Here is a 25764-nt window from a genome sequence, read left to right as displayed (position 1 = left end):
AAAATAAAAAATAAAAACTGGATTTGTGTTTCTTACCGTTGATGGTCAGTAGCCTCTGCACCGGCGTGTTGGGGACGATGTTGGGCGGCACTTTGTTCTTCAGCTCCACCGTCCTCTTCTCTGAACCTGCAGAGACACAGAGACGTCAACAAACACTGAGAGAGAGGAGGAGGAGAAGGAGAAGGAGAGAGAGACAGAGAGACAGAGAGAGAGAGGGGTGGAGGAGCAGGAGGATGAGTAGAGGAGAGGGAAGAGAGAGAAAGGGGAGGAGAGAGAGGAGGGGGAGGAGAGAGAGAGAGAGAGAGAGAGAGAAGAGAGAAAGGAGGGGGAGGAGGAGGAGCAGGAGGAGGAAAGAGAGAGGAGGAGAGAGGAGGAGGTGGAAGAGGAGAGGAGAGGGAGAAGGAGAGAGAGAGAGGAGAGAGAGAAAGGAGGGGGAGGAGGAGCAGGAGGAGGAAAGAGAGAGGAGGAGAGAGGAGGAGGTGGAAGTGAGAGAGAGAGAGAGGAGGAGGAGGTGAGAGAGAGAAAGGAGGAGGAGAGAGAGGAGGAGGAGAGAGGAGGAATAGGAGAGAGAGGAGAGGGAGAGAGAGGAGGAAGAGGAGGAGAGGGAGAGGAGGAGAGAGGAGGAAGAGGAGGAGAGGGAGAGGAGGAGAGAGAGGAGGAGGAGAGGGGGGGAGAGGAGGAGAGAGGAGGAGTGTCAGGTGAGATCACACAGAGCTGCAGACGTACCGTAGATCCCCTGAGGGTCCAGTCTGCCTCCAGAGAACTCCTCCTTCTTCACTCCTTCAGGCTGAAAACACAAAAAACATCAAACTGTCAGTTTCTTGCTCTACGTTTCCAAAATGTTTCAGGTATTTTCTGTGTAATCTGACTTCTAACTCTTCACAGCGACGCTGCTCCTCTCTCCTGCCCCTTAACCCTGATAATAATCTGATCTGGAGGAAGTTCATCAGCCTCTGGAGGAGCTGTGTCTGGAAGAGGTTCTAATACATCAGTCTGAAGCTGAATAAAGAGATTTATCTTTGATTTAATGTGAATAAACAGATCTAAATGATGCTGAAATAACTCCAACATGATGCTGATGTGGAAACAGTCTGAATTGATGCTTTGTCAGGTCTGTCTGAAGAACACTTAATGGAGTCTGTTGCAGCAGAGCGATGGTGACACCTGAAGGAGATGTGAACTCTACTGAGAAACGAAAAAAAAGCATAATGTTGTTCATATTTTGTGTCAACACCGGCAGTTAACGTTCGTGTCTGTACCACGACTCGCAGCGTTTTCTGCAGGATGTCTTTGGTTCCTCCGGTCGTTTCCAGGGTGAAGGTCAGGGTGTGTTCTCCGGCCTCCAGACCCAGCAGGGTGAAGTAGACCGCACCCACGCTCCCCGCAGGCAGCAACTTCTGGGTGCAGGTGGTGCGGTGAAGCTCCGCCTCCCCTGCCACGGGCTGGGACTGCTGCAGACAGATAGCCGGGCCGACCGTCAGAGTCACGCAGTACTGAGGACGAGAGGCAGAGTTAGCACTGTGAACACAGCCTGGAGCAGAGCATCATGGGACACGTAGTGCAGCGCTGTGGTACCATGATGCCGTTGAGCTGCTGGTTGTACACAGAGCCGCTCAGCTCCACCTGCTCGCCACGGACCACCTGGTACGGCACCGGCACGTCCACGCTGATCGGCAGGTTGACAGACACCTGCACCGGGTCAGCAGCACACACACCTGCAGGGAGACAGACAGGTCACACACCTGAAACGTGGATTAATACACCGATACACAAGACTTGTGTCTACTGTTTAAATGGAGTCTCTAGGTGAAATTATGCCGGAAAAGTAGCGATTGAAAATCTCCAATTATTGTTCTTTTTCGCTCATTTTCTTTCGCCCGTCCCATTCACTTCAATGCAAAATTTTGCGCAGTTTTTTGCAACTGACGCCGCTAAAAATTCGTATTCCGTAGAGAAAAGTAATAGCACACCGATCCCGATCAAACTGCACCTTTTGATATATAATTTGTAGCAGGACGAAATTGTGTCATAACAATAGCTATTGCATAGCTGTAGGGGAGAGTGCTCGGTGCAATTGCCCCATGGCCCGAATAACACAGGTCAATAAAGAATAAACATCATAACAAATTACATCACCGTTCGGGAAGACGCCGACAGCTTTTATCTCCCAGGTGGTCAGAGAGTGAGGAAGAGGTCTGATGACCTGCAGCTGACCTGATCTACACACACACACACACACACACGCACACACACACACACACAAAACATTAGATATTTACTGATCTGTAATCTGTAAAGTAACAAAAGCTTTAAACTAACTAACTAACTAACTAACTAACTAACTAACTAACTAACTAACTAACTAACTAACTAACTAACTAACTAACTAACTATTTTAAACATAACTAAAACACACACACACTTATTAACTAACAAAAACATAAACAAACAAAAACATTAACTTACTAACTAACACACTAACTAACTAACTAACTAACTAACTAACTAAAACATAACTAAAACACACACACACACTTATTAACTAACAAAAACATAAACAAACAAAAACATTAACTTACTAACTATCACATGAACTAACTAACTAACTAACTAACTAAAACATAAATAAACTTACTAACAAACACATCAACTAACTAACACATAAACTAACTAACTAACTAACTAACTAACTAACTAACTAACTAACTAACTAACTAACTAACTAACTAACCAACCAACTAACTAACTAACTAACACATAGACAAACTTACTTACTTAATAACAAACACATAAACTAATTAACTAACACAAACAAACTTACTATCTAACTAATTAACACATAAACACACTTTCCATCTAACTAACTAAAACATATTCTTAGTAACTAACAAACATAAACTTCTAACACATTAAATAACTAACACATAAACTAATTAACTATCACATAAACTAACTAACTAACTGACTAACTAACTGATGATGGCTGTGTTTGATTTGTCACCTGACAGGCTGCACCTCCCACATCCAGCTCTCTGGAAAGAAGCTCCGCACCAGAGTGGGAACGTCATCCAGCTCTGCCCCCAACGCTGCACAAATACACACACACACACACACACACACACACACAGAGGAAACATAATAAACATTCAGAAATGCAGTTTTAATATAAACTATTTGACTAAATAGGAATAAATATAATAAACACTTGATAGACCAAACATCATCTGTCACATCCAGTTTAAAATCAAATATCATTATTTATTATTTAAAAGCTAAGTGTGTGTCTGACCCCGGCCCAGCTCCCGCTCGGCCTGGTCCATATGTTGCTGCAGGAACTCGCAGCACTCTCTGAAGGCGTGTCTGCACAGAGGTTTGTGTCTGTAGGTCTGCATGGCGTACTGCTGGCAGGTGAGGATCCTCGGGCTGGACTTGAAAGCTTGCAGACAGCAGGAGACCACCACGCCGTAATTTTTCGCTAACACACACACACACACACACACACACACACACACACACGAACACACAGGTCAGTGGAGGTAAGAATTCTAGATTTTAGAAGTTAGTTTTTAGCGGCCGGCAACCTCCAGGTTTGCACAGTGAGGCAAACAGGAAGATCCTTCAATGGCCTTCTACCAGAGACTCCAGCAGGGCGTACTGACGGCGGCTGCAGAAGTATTTGGGTTCATTAATTTCAATACAAAATGAGAAAACTTCTCACTTGATTTATTACCTCAGAAATGTTTTTTAATGACACCACTATGGTCTCAATCACTTCAAGACAATCTGATGTTAATAGTGTAAATAATGGCCCCATTTAGAAGAAAATAGAAGATAAAGAATAGTATGATTTGGGGCGTGGCTACCTTTGATTGACAGGTCGATGAAGGCGAGCCGTCATCAAGAGAGGAGCAGAAACAATGCGTATCCACGGCAACTTGTCAATAAAGTTTTATATAACGTTATATAGATATAAAAAAGGACGTTTAGCGGTTTGGTCTCATAACTTTGACCCTTTCACTGTATTTTCACTTAATGACAGTTTATTTGAACGTTTTGTTCATTAAATGTCTTGTTCATATTAGGAGTGAAGCTCTTCTCACCTTTGTCCATCTTCTGCTTGTCAGTCAGAGCTCGACGAGGACGCACGATATAGTTGCACGGCTCAGCTGCACACACACACACACACACATTCACACGCGCATTAAGCAAACACACTTCATAATTACATCGTTAAAACAAATTGATTGATTGATTGATTGATTGATTGATTGATTGATTGATTGATTGATTGATGCGTACTGCTGGTGGAGCGTTGGGCATTGGCGTTGGTCATGAAGGTGAGTCCGGCCAATCGGAAGACGTCTGCGTTGTCCCTGCCGCCGCCGCCGCCACAGCCCTGGTCGCTTTTCTCCAGGTGACGCTGCACCTGCAGGCCACCGTACCCCCTGTTAAATTCAACAACAACAACAACAACAACAACAAGACATCTCCTGAGGGCGTGTTTATCTGTGTTACCATGGCGACAGGGTCCCTGTAGTTGGGCCGCACGGTGGAGAGGGCAGTGTCAACGGCGACCAGCGCCACCAGGCCGTCCTGATTGGTCCGCACGTCCAGCTGCAGGTTCTCGGCCGGCCGGTAGTTCTGAGCTGCGAGCACCGCGTCAGTCTGACACACAGGCAGAACGCTTCTGTTTACATGTTTCCGTATACTTGTTTACATGTTAACATGTTGTTGGTTAGTTTTTAAGTGCTGTTAACTCTTAGTTGTTTACTTGTCTTCTTCCTGTTTATTTGTTGTTGTTTATGTAGCTTTTTCTTTGCTTGCTGTTTTATTTTATGTGTCGTAAACTTGCTGTTTACATGTTTTATTTACTTGTTGTTGTTTACTTTTCTGTGCTGTTGTGACTTCTTACTTGTACAGTTTACTTGTTTTGCTTGTTGTTGTTTACTTGTTAATATTTTGAAGTCTGCATATTGTTAACTTGTTTTTGTTGTTTTTTACTTGTCTTTTGTTTCTTATTTGTTAATCTTAACTTGTTGTTAACTTGTTGTTGTTTACTTCTCTGTGCTGAGGGGTGTCCCATCAACGTGACCAAACACACCGCAGCTTCACTGAAAAAGCCTGGTTAGAATTAACACCAACTTTCACTTCTGGCTAAAGCCGTTCCACTAACGCAGCTCAACGAGTCTAGTCAACGCTAACTCAAACCAGGCTAGACAAGCCGGCATTGTGCGCAAGCACGGAGTATATAAGCAGCCCGTATTAATCAATCATGGAACAGTCAATAACATGTCGCAAAAAGTGGTGAAAAGCAGCGCCTAAGGAGTTTTATGAAGAATATCAATTGACGGTCACAATAACAGACAATTCTGCTCAGGAGACCCATTAACGGAGCCAGGTGTCACAGTTCATCTCTGCCTCACCATTCTGCACCTGCCTGCTTCAATCTGCCAATCAGACGCACCCCTCTCATCAAGCCAACTCCACTCACCTGTGCTCTCTGCTCTGCTCTGCTCTGGCAGTACTTTAGCCCCTACTCCTCACTCACTCAATGCCAGATTGTTCTCCATGCTTGCCCCAGACTTCCAGCGTTTCTCTGCCTGATATCCTGGTTCCGACCCTGCTGCCTCCGACTATCCTGCCTCCCCGGAAACAAACCTGGAAATCCTCTCAGCCTTCTGTCCCCGACCACGATCCTCGTCTGTCCTTTTCTGGATTCTGCCTGTCTGCTCCCTGATTACCTGATTTCAGCTCTACTGAGTGAGTGTTACTCCCGTCTCCTCTGCAGCTCCCTGCTGTTTTGTGACTTTGATTCACTCTGCACTGAGGGAGTACGAGACTGAGCTTCAAGGATATTGGTCTCCAGTGTCCTTATTTGGTTCGGCTGACCCTAAACGCAATCCCCACCAGAGACTGCCATTGTTTCCAGTGTTTGTACTAATAAAGTTGGTTACAAACGATATCCACCTGTCTTTGTGCTGCTATTGGGTCCAAACCACACCCGTTACACCAGGGAGACGGCATGGCAAAAAATAATAACAGCTGTGTGTTCACAGTTAGGTGTAGGCTAAGTTGGGAGAACTCTCAACTAAAATGAATTTACTGTAAATTGGCCTAACTTGGCGAAGCAACCCTGTCATATATTAATTATTCTGTTACATATCAACAGTAGGAATCTGAACAGCCAAAAAAGGACTTGGACAAGTGAAAACGTAATAATGTTTGGGCTGTATCTTCATTCTACAGATTGTGTATAACCATGCACCTTGCTGCAGGACACAGCTGGAACACCTACTGCAGCAGGGAATGATGAAACTGAGAAATTAAATAATTGACAAATACATAATCAGCTACTCTTTGACACGTTTTCTTTTACAGGATGTCAGCCCGATCTGCAAGCGTCATATGTTTATGGAAACTGAAAACCAAAAACTCAATATGGAGACAAAGCTAAAAATGTATTAATTCAATTGGAGATAAAGTAACTAGATAATGATGTAAGTATACATTTGACCACAGCAGAAGGTCCTGGTTAAGAATGCATTTAATGTGTTTTTTTTGTCTTAACAGCTAGAACAAAATGAATGAATAAAGGACTACTAAAAACTTTTGCACACTTTTCTTAAATTATACACATTTAGCTTTCAAATAAAGGGTTCACGAAAGTTGCATGAATTAAACAACAGGTTGACTGAAATAGGTATATAAATTAATGCCTCGTCGAAAAAAGGGCTAAACCAGACTGTAACATAAAAAACTTAGTCTAAACTTTCCGCAAGGTCATGACAAAAGTGACACGTACGCGAACAGAAACGTGGCGGAACTGTCTTTTGGGAAATTGTTTCCGCCACTTTGATGGAACGCATCTCTCACTTAAATTAGCGAGATTTATCACAATAAACCAGGCTCTTCCTTAATCCACGTGGATGGAACACCCCTCTATTGTGACTTGTTGTATTTTTGTTGATTTTTACTTGCTGACAGATTATGTATTTTGCTTGTTGTTGTTTACTTGTTTATATTTTAAAGCCTGCATGTTGTTAACTTGTTTGTGTTGTTTACTTGTCTTTTCTCTTATTTGTTAGAGTAAACTTGTTGTTTACTTGTTGTTTACTTCTCTGTGCTGTTGTGACTTGTTGTATTTTTGTTGATTTTTACTTGCTGACAGTTTACTTGTTTTGCTTGTTGTTGTTTACTTGCTTATATTTTGAAGTCTGAATGTTGTTAACTTGTTTTTGCTGTTTTTTGTTTTATTTATTTATTTATTTTGTTTTGTTTATTATTTTTTTTATTGTTTTTGATGACAATAAGGGGTTACCTGGAGCCCGTTGACGCACTTGGCTCTGACGTCCAGCCACACGGAGTCGGCCACCAGCTCTGACGTCCCCTCGGCGTGGACAATGTAGTAGACGAGCAGCCGGATTGACGGCACCATGTCGCCCGTCACCTCGAAGCTCACCGTCTGCTTCTTGTCGCTGGTGTCCAGGAACTTCTGGCTGTTGTAGTGAACCACCTTCCCTCTGGAGATCACCTGTGGGGTCAGTGATGTCATCAGTAGGTGGACAGTGAACAGGTGGACAAGTGAACAGTGGACAGGTGGACAGTGATGTCATCAGTAAAAGCAAAACAACAGATGGCTTGCAGTGGCGGCGGCACATCCTCACCACATAGTTGAGCGATCTGACGAGCACGTAGGAGGGTGTGACTGAGTACACCTTGACGTTGGAGAACTGTCCGACCTCGAGGCCGCGGCCGGGCTGCGGCGGGTCGATGTACAGGTAGCGAGCATTAGGAGACTGATAGGACGTCGCCTCCAGGCTCAGAGTCGCCTGACTGTCTGTCAGCGACGAGTCTGCCGTCTCAAACTGTCAACAAGTAAACAACAACAACAACAAGTTATTAAAACATCAAGGTGAAACCAGGTAAACAAAAACACACAACAACTACACAATAAGAATTTACCCCTAACAAAAACAATTTAACAACATGCAAACAAGTTTACAAAAACCCGTAAACATGTACACAATAAAAATATACAGCAACAAGCAAAACAGGTAAACATTCACACTTATATAATAACAAAAAAACAATGTGTAAACAAAATAAATAACGGCAACTAAAAAAAATTGACAAGCAGAAAAAACAATATGTAAACAACATGTAAACAACAAGTAAACATGGAGTGCACTTATATATCGCTTTTATCCAAAGCTCTTTACACTACATACTAGCATCGGAAGCAATTTTGGGGTTCAGTATCTTGCTCAAGGATACTTCGACATGTAGCTGCCATGGTCCAGCAACCTTCCGGTTACTGGATGAACGCTCTACCAACTGAGACACAGCCGCCCGGGTAGGTACACAACAACATGTAAACAACAACTAAACTTGAACACATAACATTGACGCATAAACAGGTAAACGACAACAACAGTTGTCAACAACCCTCCTCACTTTCAGCTGCGCTCGGACGCCGTCATTTGGCGTGCTGCAGATGAAGTAAGCGATGCCGCTCGCTTGGCTGTTGGTGGAGGTGGGGTCGCAGGTGTACGGCTCGCTGTCCGTCCCCTTCTTAAACAGCAGGTGCTCTGTCAGACGCACCGGAACCCGGGACACCGGTTTGTCCAGGTGATCCTTCACCAGCACCTGCAGAGAACAGGTGGACAGGTGGACAGTGAACAGGTGGACACTTGGACAGGTGTGAGTGTGATGTCAGACACACACCTGGATAATAAAAGGGAGTCCAGGTTTGAGGAAGGGCGGCGTGGACACCAGAGTCAGTTTGTAAGGTGATTTGACGAACTTCACTGCAGCAAACTCTGCCTCCTGACTGATCCCACCTGAGAGACAGAGGGGACAAGTGAGGACAGGTGTGTTAGTAAACTAATGTCAGCTAACTGATTTCCTATAAAAGGCTGTTTCAGGATGGGTTAAAGAGACGGCTGATTGGGTGTTAAGGTGTGTGTACCTGTGGCCTCCTGCAGCAGCACAGCCACGTACAGATACGAACCGATCTCCACCAGGCCATTAAGGGTTCTTGGTCCTTCGTGTCTGGAGAGGACATTCTCCATGTTTACGGTCACGTCCAGCTCACCTTGAGAGGACAGCTGAGGACAGAGAGGACAGGCTGAGGACAGAGAGGACAGCTGAGGACAGAGAGGACAGGCTGAGGACAGAGAGGACAGGCTGAGGACAGCTGAGGACAGAGAGGACAGGCTGAGGACAGAGAGGACAGGCTGAGGACAGCTGAGGACAGAGAGGACAGGCTGAGGACAGACAGAGATCAGATCATCATGATTGTGTTTCCCTCACTCTCTCCTTGCTGATGGAGCTGGGGATGATCACCGGAAAGTTCTTCCCGCTGACATAGCCGTAGCGCAGGTACACCTCGCCCCCGTCCACCGGAGCTCCGTGCACATACCTGAGGGATACACACACCTGGTCTCACTCACACACACACTCACAGTTTGTGTTTGTGATTTGTGAGCGTGACGTGTTTCTGCACCTGGCTGTGATCTTCAGGCCGAAGCGGTTGAAGCTTCCGGAGCTGATGTAGTTCGCCTGTGGTTCCACCAGGATGTTGATACTGGGAAGAACTGACACCAGAACAGCTCAACATTTACATTTCACACTTTATTCATACTTAAACTCATAAATGGCTTTAAATAATATGAGTTGTTACCATATTCTTTGACCTCAAAGTCTGTTTTCGCTGTTGTTGTGAAATCATTAGAGTAAGCCGCTTCAATGGTCCAAATCCCCAACCTGGAATCACATTAATAACATTATAACAGCCCAGAATTACATTGATAACATGACGAACAGCCTGGAATCACATTTATAACATTATAAACAGCCTGGAATCCCATTTATAACATTATAAACAGCCTGGAATTACATTTATAACATTATAAACAGCCTGGAATCACATTTATAACATTATAAACAGCCTGGAATTACATTGATAACATGACACACTGCCTGGAATCACTTTAATGACATGATAAATCAGCCATGAATCACATTAGTAACATTATAAACTGATTGGAATCACATTAATAACATGACAAACTGCCTGGAATCACATTGATAACATTATAAACTGCCTGGATTCACATTAATAGCATGACAAACAGCCTGTAATCACATTAATAACATTATAAACAGCCTGGAATCACATTAATGACATTATAAACAGCCTGTAATCACATTAATAACATTATAAACAGCCTGGAATCACATTGATAACATGACAAACTGCCTGGAATCACATTAATAACATTGTAGAAAGCCTGCAATCACATTAATAACATGACAAACAGTCTGGAACCACAGTGATAATTTTTAGAGCTCTTACTTTGGTTTGATGGGGATCTTAAACGGGTTTTGCATCGACGGGATTCCGTTGTTGACGTCGATCATCTCCACGATGTCCACTGTGGTCTGATCTGGGTCCTGTGGGGGACGAGATTACTGGTCTGAGATTACTTTGACATGTTGCTGCACCCTGCTGGTCCTGCAGGTCATTACACTCACCTTGAACGTCAGAAAGACGCTGCGATTGGCCGGCCTCAGCTCCTGGTTCAACGAGAACGCCCTCACCTTGACTGGACATACACACACACACGACATGACAAACTGACTGGAATTAATGACATGACATACTAGAAAACTTCTAAAGAAATTCGCAGTTTGATTTGGTAGTGAAGCAACCAGGGCCAGGTGGCGGCCACCAATCAGAGCAGAGCAATCAACCACTGCTGCTCCTGTGACATTTGACGCCACTGTGAGAGAGAGAGAAACAGCTGAAAGTGTCCCTCAAACAGAAAGCATTTTTGGCCAAACCGTAGCTCCTATCATTGAACCAACTTCACTTTGAGCATCCTGAGTTCTTCCTGAACGTCTACATATGTAAAGAAAAATAAAGAAATTGTTTTTTAGAGCGATCAGAAGAAACTAGTACCTCTGCTTTCCTCCAAAAATGTTCCCTCCTTTTTACCATGGTGGTCTATGAGGCTGTGGGTGCGTGTTGGTGGATCATCTGTGTGTCCTACGCCCAAACTATAACTCTGGCAGCTTTAGCAGACCAATGTGAGTGACAAGACACATTTTCCTACGTTTCTGTGTATAAATTATTTCTACAGAGTGGCATCTGCGACCTTGAGAAATATTTTTTTTGACAAATTTTTCTCTCCCTCTGCACTCTAGCGATGATGTCATCCACTTTACCCTCTCCATAGGGTAACATTGGGGGGATTTTTGGTGTGTTTTTTGTCGAATAATTTGAAAACCGTTTGCCTAAACCCTAAAGGTCATAGCACTTAGCATTTGTCATGGTCGAGCCGGTCGATTTGATACCTTTTTAGTGTATGTTTGACCAAAACTCTAGGAGGAGTAGTCGACCGAAAAAAACACGGAAGAAACGGAAGAATAATAGGGAGAAGCCCGGTGGAGAGAATATAGTGGCTCTTACAAGCACACTCAAATAAAAAACAAAACAAAAATTGAGTAAATTGAATATCTGAGGTGCATTTTGGGACGTGTAATGACCTCACCGCTCTGACGTGGCGTGTACAGTGGTTTGTCCGTCTGGACGAACAGGAAGCCGTTGGTGCGGCTGACGGGGATGGACACGTGCTGATTGATGCCCTGCTGTGATTGGATGTGCAGGATCACATGGTTCGCGTTTTTATCCAGCTGATCCGGGCGCAGCTGCGGAGACAAAAACAATAAGAAGTGATGATTAGAGCCTCCTCCTGCAGGCGTGGCCTCTCGGCGGCCAGCTGGCGGCTGACCTGCAGTCTGGCGGTAGCCTGGTAGCGGTTCTGGGTGTTGAGCGTCACCACATCCTGGACCAGGCTCCGATCCGCCGACATGGAGGTCTTCAGGAAGACGTAGACGGTCACCTCCTCGGTGTACTCGAACAGCTGCAGCAGCACCGTCTCCACGGCGTCGAGACGTAGCGAGAGAGGGGCCGTAATCAGAAACCTGCGGGAGGCTCGTCCAATCACAGAGCAGAGACACAGAGGACACGTGCATCGTTGGCCAGCTCAAGCTGAAGAAACTCAAAGAAACTCAAAGCTCGCCAAGTTCAGTTTTTTTTTTAAATTGCACAATTTTTTATGAACATTTTCTGTTGACTTGTGTTTCTGTTATTATTATTTATTTATTACATTCAAGCAACTTTAAGAACCTTAAAAAAGCTATATGATGCTAATTTAGTATTATTATAATAATAGTAATAATAGTAATTATAATAATAATTATTATCATTATTATTATTATTATTATTATTATTACTACTACTATTTTGTTTTGGCGCCCCCTGGTGGATGTTTGACAGGCTGCAAGCTGTTTCACTGCTGCGTGGTCACACATGCTCACATTTTATAATCACAATCATTTGATTTTAAAATGTTTCTGTGAGTTTCTGCTGGTGCTCAGTGAGTCTGTGTGTTTGTTGCAGGTTGAGTGTTTTGGACACAATCAGCGGATTCTGTCTGTTACGTGTCCTCTGGCGTCCTCTGCTGGACAAACTGTCCTGCTGCCTCCCAGAGGACAGGCTGGACAGTTCATGTGACGCAGGAAGGAAAAGTATCCGGATACGTTACTGCAAAGTATCAGCATCAAAAAGTACTTAAAGTATCAAAAGTAAAATATACTCCATACTTTCTGTTAAATAACTTTAATGTGATGATATTACTAATTCATCATTATTTTAACTTAATTTCATCTGCAGATTATTTTCTTGTTTATATATATATATATATATATATATATATATATATATATTAAGAGAATAGAAACTGCTTTTTCTGACATTCTTACATGAAAAATTATGATTAATCAGCTGTTAGTGCCGGGAGAAGTAATCAGATTACTGCAGTAAAAGTAAAAGTACAAAAGTATCAAAATGTACTTAAAGTATCTAAAGTAAAAGTACTCATTATGCAGATTGTTTTATATGTTCTAAATATATTATTGGATTATTGTTGATGCATTTATGTTCATGTAGGGCTCATTTTAACTACTTTATATCCTGTTAATGTGCTTTAATTTATAATAATCACTTTAAACTGATAATTTTTTAATGTTAAATCTCAACCTGAAGATGAATTAAAGCTTTCAGATAAATGTAGTGGGGTAGAAGAATAAAGTTACATAAATTGAATATTTAATCTTAAACGGTCCTTCACACTGTTTCATGATGTTTCTCAGTGATAAACTCAAAATGAGATAATAAGACAGTGAATATTACTGATAATTACAGTCATGGAAAAAATTTTTAGACACCCTTGTTTTCTCGAATATCTTGTTCATTTTAATGCCTGGTACAACTAAAGGTACATTTGTTTGGACAAATATAACGATAACAACAAAAATAGCTGATAAAATAGCTGATAAAAGTTTAATTTAAGAGCTGATATCTAAACATTTAACATGGTTTTCTTGATAATAACCAAAATCATTATCATTATCAAGAAACCCATGGAACATTGCTAGAAGGGTGGTCTAATAATTTCTTCCATGACTGTATAATAATAAATATGTGACTCACGTCCTAGGGTCGGCCTGCGTCCTCCAGCAGAGACAACACACACACAGGAGGAGGACACACACCTTCATCCTGCCGCTGAGGAGACACACACACACTGACTGAGACACTCAGAGACACTCTGAGACACAGAGACACTATCTGACTGATACACTGATCCATGAGCTAATACCTGCTGTGTGTGTGTGTGTGTGTGTGTGTGTGTGTGTGTGTCCCAAAGGTGAGTTTACTCAGTGTGGGTTTTCTGGAGTTTCCCAACATGTAGAGTCAACATGTTGGGCAACTCCAGAAAACCTGCAGGTCAGTTTGTTGTTTGTTGTGAAACATCATTTTTACAGTTCATCAGTTTGTTTCAGGTATCTTAGTTAATATTAAACCTTTCTGATAGGCTGGAGGCTGCAGGCCGGACAGCGCCCCCTGCAGGCTGCACACACATGCCAGGAGAGAACAAAACACAAAAGTTTTCACTCAAATTAAACATCTCAGATTTTTTTCTGTGATGTGAATTAGGCCTGTTATTTTTTTATCTCAAATTTTGTGCAAAACTGAGTTTAAATCCTTGTGAGAAAGATATTTCTGATTTGTTTAAGTGCGAGCAGCCCAAGCACAGCTATAATTAAAATGCATGAAAAATAGAAGAAAGAAAGTTACATGTTTGTGCAATAAACATGTTTTTTTGAGATAATGTTTCATGTGATTGATTTAAAAATATAATTTTCCCCTTAATCCCTAAATGTCCAGAATGACTGGTTGCAAATGTCCATAAGATAAACTAACATATGTTTCATATTACACACACACACACACACACACACACACACACACACACATATATATATTATTTTACATAATAAAATAATACAACAAACTGCATTAATAATATATAATATATATAAAGCTTAATAGAGTTTTACTCTATTAATGCCCCAAAAAACAAGTTAGAAAAACAGAAAAAAAGCAGTACAACATATTAATAAACACAGCATGTATGTAAATATATATGTATATTAATACACAGAGTGAGGGGTAAAGTGTAGTAATACTTTATTGGGAGTATATCAGCTCAAATACAGGATCCTTTATACTTCATATACTAATAATAATAATGGTTCATATTCAGAGATAAAGTGACGTTGAGTTATATTCTGAGTTTAAAGCACATCTCATGTTTATATTCACATTCACATTCCTTTCTTTCACTTTATTTACATCACATGCAGAGAAAGAAGCTTCAAAATCATGTAGAAACATTTACAGAAGATTAGAAACTTTTCTAATGTTTTCTATCAGCTGAAGTGGCCAACCGACCCAATTTGGGCCTCGAGCCAGAGCTTTAACACCAACAGACCACCAATAATAATAATAATGGTAATAATAATAATAAAATACTTTGGGAGCTTCTTTAAAGGAATCTGCTGAGTTTCACTTTAATGTTGGTCAGTCAGAACTTGTTCACTTCTGCTAACATGTTAGCATGCGGCTAACGCTCAGTCAAGTTCACAAAAGATAAAAAACTTCTTTTGAGTCTTTGGTGCTTCGTAGCATCATGCGTACGTATTAGCGTATTAGCATGAGTTTGCTATTTCTATCTTTGCGAACACCACTCAAGCTAACGTTAAACATGAGCGCTAAGAGTTTGTGCTCAGTGTTAGCACAAAGCTAACTATCATACTGCTATTCAGTTTTTTAAATAAAAGTGTTTGCTAAAGTGCTAATGGTGGCTACTATGACTCATCATGCTAACATTGACATGTTTCTGTTAACTCTACTCAACAAGCTAATGCTAATGCTAACGTTTAGCCGTGCAAGTGTCACAGTGAAGTTTATATCTGTGAACTTCAGAAGTCAGTTAGCTTGGTGACATCGCGGCTACGAGCAGTTCGTCAGTCATGGTGGCTCTCCAAGCTAGCTAGCTAGCTAATGAGCACTAATGGACACATTAGCGGTATCAGCTAACAGCGTATGAATAACACACCAATGTCTTCAGTGATTTTTCGTATTTCGTTTTTTACGTATTAGCATAAAAATTAATGCTAAAGTGCTAATGGTGACTCATCATGCTAATATTGAGATGTTTCTGTTAGCTGTACTCAACAGGGTGTAAGCTAATGCTAATGCTAACGTTTAGTCGTGCAGGTGTCACAGTGAAGTTCTGTGCTTAGCGACATCGCGGCTACGAGCAGTTTGTCATCATAGCTCTCCAAGATAGCTAGCTAGCTAGCTAATGAGAATTGTAACTAATGGACAAATTAGTGTTATCAGCTAACATTGTATGAATAACACACCAATGTCTTCAGTAGTTTTGCTTGTTTTTTATGTATTAGTACTACTACTACTACTATGAATCATCATGCTAATATTGAGATGTTTCTGTTAGCTTTACTCAACATTATGTAAGCTAATGCTAATGATAACATTTAGCCGTGCAGGTGTCACAGTGAAGATTATATATCTGTGAACTTTAGATTCGATCGCCAATAGCTCAGTTATGTCACATAATAATTAGCGTTACACCCAAATAGCGTATTAATGAAACACCATTTCTTGAGTCATTAGCATGTTGTTTTAAACGTTAAACGTCAACATGTTAAACTATCAGGTTACATTAGTTTTTAATTTGGCGCCAAACAGAATAAGAGCAGATCAGAAAATGTTTAATTGCATGGTCAAAAACTTTTGTTTGCTGTTAAAACTTTACTTGCGATTAAACTTTGATAGTTTTGCTCTCAACCCGTTCTGTCTGTTTGCATTAAATATGTTGTGATATATAAACGCTGTGAACCAACAGCCTTATATTCTGGATCAATAAACTAAAAACTAAATACTTCAGCTCCTCTGCTCTGTGACTCAGGTTTGACTGAATCGAAGCTGAAGTGTTTTTAAACCCTGACAGCTTCGTTTGAGCGTTAGCATCCTGCATGCTAACCTGTTAGCATCAGCTGAACTGACCAACAGTGCCCCCTAGTGTCCAACAATCACCACCATTAACAGACAACCGTTAGCATGCAAACCACAGCACGACATCACAGATTATACCGGAGTCACAGGCTGCCGCCACGGCCCATCATGCAACTGTGTCTCAGACACTAAAACGTGTGTGTGTTTAATAAACGTGTGTGTGCATGCATATGTACAAATATTTATTTTTGATCCTTCTGATCGATTTTCTTCTTAAATTATTAACCAGAGTCCAACTGGGTCAATGCGAGTCAGTGACGGGAAACTGAACCTGTCTGTCTGTCTGTCTGTCTGTCTGACTGACTGTCTGTCTCTCTGTCTGTCTGTCTTTCTGTCTGTCTGACTGACTGACTGTCTGTCTCTCTGTCTGTCTGTCTGTCTCTCTGTCTGTCAGTCTGTCTCTTTGCCTGTCTCTCTGTCCCTCTGTCTGCCTGTCTGTCTGTCTGCCTGTCTGTCTGTCTGTCTGTCTCTCTGTCTGCCTGTCTCACAGCACCATGGTGGGGATGTGGTGGACCAGTGATGCGGGGTGAGTCATGGCGGTGAGCTGTGGGGGGTGAGGAGGGGGGGAGTGGGCGGCGTGGACCACCACGGTGCCACTCGCGGCGCCGGCATCACCGCTTGGCCGGTGCCGGGCGCTCTTCTGGTGCGCCCGCAGGCCGGCCAGCTGCGAGTACGCCGACTGGCAGACGTGGCACTTGTACGGCCGCTCACCGGTGTGCAGCCGCACATGGTTCCTCAGCGTGGACGACTGGCTGAAGCGGCGGTTGCAGAAGCGGCAGACAAACGGCTTGTCCAGCGTGTGGATCCGCATGTGGGAGCGCAGGTTGCTGCGAGAGTTGAAGCCGCGGTGGCAGATGACGCAGCGCATACGGCCCAGCGAGGTGGAGGAGGAAGAGGAGGAGGAGGACGAGGAGGAGGAAGAGGACGAGGAGCCTTCACAAGTGTGGAAATCATCTGGGGAGAGACACAAGTCAGTACGAGTCAGTTCGGGTCACATGAGAGACTAAAATTAAATAGTTAGATATCAGGACAGTATTTTTGCTGTTCAAAGGCACCGAAACAAAAAGTACTTTTAAGTTTAAAGTACTTCATCGACTACATCTGTAGAATGTTTCCACATGTAAATCCTGCATGTGACAGATTCGGTCCCAGATGTTTTGGCTCTGTCTGATAAAAGCAGCATACTGGCAAAAGATTTTCCAGTCTTTCTTGTTTATATTAGAAAGAATGATTGATCCTTAACCACTGACAGCTGTCTTTGGCATTAAAGAACCTGTTCTCATACTATCTAACTCTCATGTGACGTTATACTCTTTCTGATGTTATGCAACATTTACAATTAGAGACAAAAATTTGTCCTTGAGAGGGTGTGAAGACAGATTCCATCAGATCTGGCGCCCCTTTATACATTACTAAACAGAAGCAAGCCAACACTTCCAGCAATTTAACCTGATGTTAATATGAAGACAGCACTGAGCTAGTCGATACTCTTCTCCATTTCTGTCACATCTTATGTTTTTGTTTTTTTTGGTTTCTTGCTCTTCTTTTTTGTGTTTTTGTGTGTTTTTTATACTTTGGTGTTTATATGTGTCATTGATATATATAGATATGTCAAATATGTCAAACATGACAAATCTGTTTGTGTGTTAAACTCTGAAAACCCAAATAAAACGGTTTATTTTTAAAAAGTTATTTTTTTAAAGTTAATTTTGTGAGCTTGAAAATTTTTTTTTTCCCCTTGAATTCGTATTTTTTTTATTGTTTGTTTTCTTCCTTTAGTTGTTCTTTTTGTGTCTGATTTGTAGATAAATTCACAAATCAATAATCAGTAATAAACAATCTTTACCTGTCTTGGTCTTCTTACTGTGTTCTTCATCTCCTCCAGGAATTCCAGGGATTCCCAGGAAGGTGTTGTGAGAGTTTCCGTACCAGACGAGCAGCTCCTGGTCCGGAGGGATTGTCTGAGGAGAGACAAGCATCCGTCAGCCACTCATTAATATTTATCATTAATGTAGGATCCATCAAACTCTGTCAGAACCTGAAATACAAATGCTTGGTTCAGGTGTTTCATGGTGAAGCCAGCAGAGGGCACCACTCCTCCACTCTGCATGTTCCTGCTGCACAAACATTAAATTCCTTGAATTTAGAAATAAAATATAAATATAATATAAATATAACATAAAAATAAAATACATTTAAAAAAGAAATGAATAATTGTCTCTTAAATTGTTTTATTATTGTCTAGAACTACAACTTGACTGGACATTATATCATTATATTACATTAATAAAATATGAAAAGGATTCTCACTTTGTCTCACTTATGTCACAGTGTCACATTATTTATTTTCATTATGTTAATTAAAATAAAAAAATGTTTGTATAATGTTTTCCCCGCTGATTTTTAAAAAACGTTTTTCTTGATTTCTTGTTCTTTTTCATCTGGATTTTATATTTAATTCATCCTATACAAAAATGATGATTAGCTGCCTTTCTTTAGTAATGAATATATATATATATATATATATATATATATATATAAACAAATATAATGATAACAACAAAAATAAGAGTTTGATTTAAGAGCTGATATCTAGACATTTTCCATGGTTTTCTTGATAATGATTTTGGTTATCATCAAGAAAGCCATGTTAAATGTCTAGATATCAGCGCTCTTATGAGCTATTTTTGTTGTTATCATTATATTTGTCCAAACAAATGTACCTTTAGTTGTACCAGCCATTAAAATAAACAAGAAAGTGAAGGAAACAAGTTGGTCTAATCCTTTTTTCCATGACTGTATGTATCCATGCGGCCTGAGTGTGGTGCATTCACTGACCTCCACAGCCTTGTAGAAGATGCTGCTGCCGATCTGGACCACCTCCAGGTTCTGCTCCTGCTCGTTCCTGGCACACTTGATGTAGGTCATCCAGCTCCTCTGGTCCTCCTGACTCGCATCGATGAAGTACCTGACGGTCCCATCCTCGTTAAACACCTGAAGACACGTTAAACACGCCCAGTTACAGCTGCTTTCATTCAATAATAACTCTTATAACTATTTATTAAGAAGGAGGTCAAACGTGTGTCTGACAGCTGTTAGTTTGTGTTCTGTTAAAACTAAAAACTGAACTTTTAACAAACAAACAAACAGTAAGTCAATCCAAAGTTTATTTAAAGAGTACATTTAAAAACAACCTCAGTTGACCAAAGTGCTGTACAGTTATTAAAATACAATAAAAATACACATACACAAATATAGTAATAAATAAAAAAAAACAATGAAAACAATAAAATATTACTAAAACCATGAAGCAATACAATAGTAATAAAAATGCAATTTATAAACGTAAAAGTTAGAGTAGAGAAAAAGGAAATAAAAGAGTTAAAAGTAAGTTAGTTAGTTGGCTAGTTAGCATGTTAACACAGTAAGCATACACTAAGTTAGACAGCTAGTTTACAAGCTGTTAGCTTCCTGCTAATGAGCTAAAAAATCAGACAGTGAGTTAATAAGTGAGTTTTAGCTAGCTTTCAGTCAGTAAGCTAGCTGGCTAAAGCTGCATCCCAGGCCGCTGTGTTACCGTAGCTAGTTCGCGCTATCAGCTAGTTAGCACTATCAGCTAGTTCACGCTATCAGCTAGTTAGCTCTATCAGATAGTTCACGCTATCAGTTAGTTAGTCAGCGAGTAAGCTAGTTAGGTGCTAAATTAGCTAGCATGACTCAGCAATTTGTTTGGTTAGGCTAGTTAGTGAGCAAGCTAGCATGCTAGGAGTCAGTAAGCTACAGGAGCTAATTACAGATCATTCAACCATCATAATGTAAGCGGTTCATTTATCATGTCACACGGTTAAAACGATATATAGTCTGAAAGATAAGAAGTTAGACTTTAGTTTCACACCACTTCATTAATTAGAAACACAACATGATCGTTAATATTAGTAGGTAATGTGAAATTTTGTTAGAATGTTAGCCAAAAGCTGTCTGATGTGGGATACAGTGACGCTAAATTAGCTAGCGTGCTAGAAATGAATGAATCATCAAGTTGTTTGGTTCCTCAGTGATCAGACTAACAGAACCAGTGAGCAGATAGTTCAGTGTCTCACTGAGAGATATCAGCTATCTCTGCTGGTTACTGTGAGTCAGCTGGTACCAATATTAACCGCTGACTGTTTTACAGGCTGAATATAAAGAAGTTTGGACGTGAATGTAAATAAAAATCAGGACAGGATTTTCACTGTCTATGGCACCGACACATTTAAAATGTATTGATTTTTTGATACATTTTGTTAGCTTGGAATCTTTTTTTGTCCCCTTGTATTTTTTGTCCCCCTTGTGATTATTTCCTGTTTGTTTGTTGATTAAATCATCATATCATCAAAAACTGGATGAAGACAAAACAACTTTTGTTTCTATAGATATAAACTGTGATTTCTGAATCTGAGGCACATTGTTTTTACTTTATGTTTAATAAATCAAATCAATTCAAAATCAAAATTACTTTATTTTTCCCTGAGGGAAAATCCAGTTAGTCTGTTAGCTCTTCTGTAAATTTATGATAAAAATGCATAAGAATAACTTGTTGAAGTGCATTCAGGTCAGAAAAAATAAAACATAAAAATAAATGTTGTTAAATATGAATCTAACTGTGTTTGTTTACCTCCCACATCAAGTTGTTGTTCTTGTACAGGTCGATGTGTTCAGGGGAGATGAGGCGTCCAGTGAACGGACCCATCTCTGTCCCCGCTTTGATCCACGTCTTAGAGAAAATACCCAGACCTTCTCCTGAAACACACAACAACATGATTTATTACTGCAGGATATGAATCTGCTTGTTACACCAGAGATCAAAACATTACTGGATTATTTTACAGGGTTTTCTTTTTTTTCTACATTAAGTGAAAAAGTGATGAAAAAGGTAAATTACTTGCATTACAAATATGAACTATAAAAGGAAAGTTGAAACCTGTAAATTAATTTAATGGAACAATATAGATTTTATTTACAGTATTATTTAATTGCTTAATGGTCTTGAATGTTAAATTACGGCGAATTCTATGTAAACAAATTGACCAAAAATAGATGTAAAAATGACCATAAAAGACAAAAAATGACTGAAAAAGACACAAAATGACCAAAAATAGATGCAAAAATTACCATAAAAGACAGAAAATTATCAAAAAACACAGTCATGGAAAAAATTATTAGACCACCCTTGTTTTTTTTTTCAATTTTTTGTTCATTTTAACAGCTGGTACAACTAAAGGTACATTTGTTTGGACAAATATATTGACAACAACAAAAATAGCTGATAAGAGTTTAATTTTGGAGCTGATATCTAGAAATTTAACATGGTTTTCTTGATAATAACCAAAATCAATATTAAAAAATACATGGAAAATGTCTAGATATCAGCTCTTGAATTAAACTCTTAAATTATCAGCTCTTAAAATAAATCTGTACCAGGTATTAAAATGAACAAGAATTTGAAGACAACAATGGTCTAATAATTGTTTCCATGACTGTAGAAGTATATGTTTTTTCTTACAGAAAAGGTTTAAATTTATTGTCAAAGTAAAAAAAACATTAAAAAGTCTGACACCAAAAGTTTGAAAACGCTTCCTGTCATATTGAAGTAAAAAAAACATACTTATTATACTTTAACCTGTAGCTATTCTAAAAACATATATTTTTAAATACAGATATTTACTGTATAGTATCTGTATATTTAAAGAAATTATCTTTAAAATAACTTACGGTTGTTTTCTGTTATTTGACAGAAACTTTTTACAGTTTTTTTCACTTTTTTTTTTCCCAGTGATAATATTGATATAATATAATGTTCCTGTTGAGTTGTGTCCAGTGTTATTAATGCTGCATTGATCCACTGAAGATGATTATTAAATTATAAAACTTTTATCACAAACTCTCAGAGCGATCGCTGCCAGCCGCTGTGACACATCGTTTTCTGTGTGTGTGTGTGTGTGTGTATGTGTGTGTGTGTGTGTGTGTGTGTGTGTGTGTGTGTGTGTGTGTGTGTCACTGCAGATGCTGCTGTATAACGGCTTCATTTATTATGTATTATTTGTACGGTATTATACACTGGAAGAAAATAATTATTTAAAAAACAGTAAAAGTCTGTCAGTAAAAGTTTCTCTCAGCATCAAATATCAGTAAACAACTGTTTATTATTATTATTATTGTTTTCTTCATTTCACATTTAGCAATAAAACATGTATTTTTTTATGCTTTCATAAAATAATTCACTGAAATTTAACATTCAGACCATTTCATTGGTCTTTCACTTCATTGTTAATATTTGTAATCAAAGTAGTTTTATAGCATTTACACGTAATGTAGAAAAACAACAATGAACCCTGTAAAATGATACAGTATTTAAATCTGTTTTATGTTTAGTTTATAAAGTTGTCTGGTATTATAAGGCTCATTTTTGGCTACTTAATAAATAATAATTAAATGAATTATGTGTGTCGCAGCTTAAACACACCATTTTACACAGTTTTATAGTCAGAAAAATGTTTTTAAATTGATTAATTAATTAAACAATGATTGATAGAAAAACAACGAACCCTGTAAAATAATACAGTATTAGAATCTGTTTAACTGTTTCATGTTGAATTTATAAAGTCCGATCGCTGGGAAGAAGCCGAGAAATGTGATTAAAATAAAGAGTTATTACCTGAAAATACTCTATAATGTTAAATTCTGAGTGATGTTGGTACCTGGGACTGAGCTCTGAGCGATGATCACCTCGCTGGGTAAAACCAGACTGGACAGCTTCTGCACCTCTGCACACAGAAAACACACAACATGTTAATCTTAAAGCCGAATGTATCATACATGATGTATACATGTGTTGAAGATAAACAAACTGAGCAACAAATTGCACAAAAAGATGCAGCAATAATTATATGCAGGTTCCACTGGTGGATCATGTTGTTGTGTTATATGGAAAAAAAATGTTTTTGGATGTTTGAGGAAAATGTTAAATGGAAAGTCAAAGTTTTAACAGGTTAAAATATTAGGTTTTATATGTTTTTATAGTTCAATAAAAACAAACTGTGAGCAACAAATTGCAAAAAAAGACCTGATGTATCAAATATGATACAAATCAGAATTCATAGGCTATATGCAAATTGATATTGATTTTAAAAAGATTATTATTTGTCAGCAGGTTCAATAAACACTCCGGTTTAAAAAAATAAGAATTTTCTGGCAATTATTTTGTGTTTCAGGCTTTATAGGATTAAAATACAGTTATTAATTTTCACTATTTAAAGAAGTTTGATTTTTTTTTATTTTACTCCATATTGAACTCCATTCGCATTTCTGCAGATTAAATATATTCTATAAAAGCATATTCATGATGTTCAGCACGCTGCAAAGCTGAAGTTTCCCCACAAACAGTGAAAGCTGCATGAAAGTGAGCCTCTCCACGGATAAAAGGGGTTAAAATGCTCTAAATGCTCCTTTTCTCTCCTTCAACAGCCTTTATGTCTCATCTCTCCTGCTGCTGCTCAGATCTGCGTTATCTGCTTCTAGACTGAAGTGTTTCATGTGTTACAGAGGGGAAAAGAAGAAAGACCCAGGAGAGGGTAAATAAAAATAGGATTTAATAAAAACACAGAAAAGAAATAAAAAGTTTAAAGTAAAACGCAGCGAGCAGAAAGAAGAAACGTCACAATCAGTTTCACGCTCAGCGCGGAGCGTGAAACTGATTGTGACATAAAGGAGAAAAGAGATTTAAATGGAGATAAAAGTGGAAGATTATCACGATTTAAAACCAGAAGAGAAGAAAGAAAAAAACTCATAAATGCCACGAGGAGAAAGTTCAGCGGATTCGGTTCACACGATGAAGAGAAAAACAGATTTCAGTTCCTGCGGAGCGAAAGAAAGCAGAAATAATCCTCCTGAGACGGAGCGGGCTCCCTCTGCTCCGGGTCCCGAACCTCCCCGATCCGCCTCAATTATTCACAACGAAATTTACCCAAAACGGAAACGAATTTCACAATAAAATCTGTTTTAATTAAAAACAAACGTAAATAAAAGAGAGAAAAGGGCCGCGAGCGAAGCTTTGTTTTATTTAAGTTTCTGGATATTTGAGCTTCAAACGCGCAAAATGAAAATATAAAATATTTATTCACATCAGCGACACATTCGGACATTTTTAGGAGTTATTTATCGATCAACAGGTGGCCGCTTAATAACTGATTAATTAATAATTAGCGTATTTTTATGATTTCGTAGAGTCGCCGGCGGTGAAACGTAACATCCCGCCGATCAAACGCTTTGATCGGTTATTGATAAGTGATCAATTAAATTAGTGGCTAATTAATAAATAATAATTAAATTAAATTTGTGTTGCAGCTTAAACTCACCTTAACTCAGTTTTACACAGTTTTAGAGTCAGAAAAATGTTTTAAAATAAATAAATAAAAACAATGATTGATTTTCGAAGCATTCAGCGGCTCAACGTGATTATTTTATCTCTATTTTATATTTTATAAGACGATAAATATTTTTGGGGGCAAAATGGGCAGAAAATATAAAACAAATGAAGTAAAAATTAAATTTTATTCTGAAATGTCGTAAAGAAAGTTTATAAAAATGAAATATCAGGTGAACAAAAGTAGATGTTGTCTTGTTACTCTCGTTGTCTGACTTAAATGATCATTTATGATACAATAAGTGATTTAAATTATTATTAAGGTGAATTTAAGTTGAAACCACATGATTAAATAATGACTTTTATTAATAACAGATAAGGATGTGTGTCGTCACTGACCTCCGGAGAAGGACTGCGCGAGCACTTCAGCGGTGAACGCGGTCTTGGGGCTCGCGCTGGGCGCCGTGCGGTCCTCGTGCTGCAGGTGATGCTGCTGCAGGTGGTGCTGCTCGCCCAGCACGTGCCTCCAGCGGCCGTACAGGAAGCTGTGCAGGATGTCCGACGTGATGATGTCCGCCAGAGAGAGCGGCTGCTGCGGCTTGAAGCCCGCCTTCAGGCCCAGAGAGGACCCGGGCAGCACGGAGCCCATGGCGGGGGACCGGGGGGACCGGGGGGACCGGGGCCAGGGAGCCGGGGAAGGGAGCCGGGGGGACCGGGGCCAGGAGCTGCAGCCGGAGCCGGGTCAGCCGGGGCGGCGGAGAAGCGGATCCTCCAGGTGATCAAAAGTTTAAAAAATCCAAACCAGTGTCTCTGCAGGGGGAGAGCCACTTGTTTGTTTCTGGTTTCAAGT

The 25764-nt window shown here is 39.9% G+C and overlaps 2 protein-coding genes across 2 annotated transcripts in view; both read right to left on the bottom strand.

Moving 5' to 3' along the window:
- Positions 1-13716, bottom strand: part of c5 (complement component 5) — a 34105-nt gene extending 20389 nt beyond the window's left edge. Inside the window, exons 1-23 of the mRNA XM_059338050.1 lie at positions 13559-13716; positions 11796-11988; positions 11556-11712; positions 10537-10607; positions 10358-10455; positions 9683-9765; positions 9506-9596; positions 9313-9421; positions 8969-9107; positions 8725-8840; positions 8455-8646; positions 7665-7865; positions 7319-7531; positions 4516-4665; positions 4300-4426; positions 4101-4166; positions 3290-3475; positions 3002-3086; positions 2137-2219; positions 1576-1715; positions 1260-1493; positions 727-787; positions 37-126 (exon numbers count right to left, since the gene is read on the bottom strand). Coding sequence (XP_059194033.1) covers positions 37-126; positions 727-787; positions 1260-1493; positions 1576-1715; positions 2137-2219; positions 3002-3086; positions 3290-3475; positions 4101-4166; positions 4300-4426; positions 4516-4665; positions 7319-7531; positions 7665-7865; positions 8455-8646; positions 8725-8840; positions 8969-9107; positions 9313-9421; positions 9506-9596; positions 9683-9765; positions 10358-10455; positions 10537-10607; positions 11556-11712; positions 11796-11988; positions 13559-13626 — 2953 coding nt within the window. The 5' untranslated portion in view covers positions 13627-13716. The remainder of the gene's footprint in view (positions 1-36; positions 127-726; positions 788-1259; positions 1494-1575; positions 1716-2136; positions 2220-3001; positions 3087-3289; positions 3476-4100; positions 4167-4299; positions 4427-4515; positions 4666-7318; positions 7532-7664; positions 7866-8454; positions 8647-8724; positions 8841-8968; positions 9108-9312; positions 9422-9505; positions 9597-9682; positions 9766-10357; positions 10456-10536; positions 10608-11555; positions 11713-11795; positions 11989-13558) is intronic.
- Positions 13717-14582: 866 nt separating this feature from the next.
- prdm12b (PR domain containing 12b) lies at positions 14583-25563 on the bottom strand. The gene is made up of 6 exons (XM_059336244.1): positions 25314-25563; positions 23251-23316; positions 21168-21292; positions 19352-19507; positions 18360-18474; positions 14583-17467 (listed from the first exon to the last, which is right to left on the bottom strand). The coding sequence occupies exons 1-6, from the start codon at positions 25561-25563 to the stop codon at positions 16998-17000; spliced, it is 1182 nt and encodes a 393-aa protein (XP_059192227.1). The 3' UTR covers positions 14583-16997.
- Between the last annotated feature and the right edge of the window lie 201 nt (positions 25564-25764).

The sequence above is a fragment of the Centropristis striata genome, chromosome 7 (genome assembly GCF_030273125.1).
Source record: "Centropristis striata isolate RG_2023a ecotype Rhode Island chromosome 7, C.striata_1.0, whole genome shotgun sequence".
In the NCBI taxonomy this organism is placed as follows: Eukaryota; Metazoa; Chordata; class Actinopteri; order Perciformes; family Serranidae; genus Centropristis; species Centropristis striata.
The sequence above is the reverse complement of the archived record's forward strand: the minus strand, read 5'-3'. Positions and strand labels throughout refer to the sequence as shown.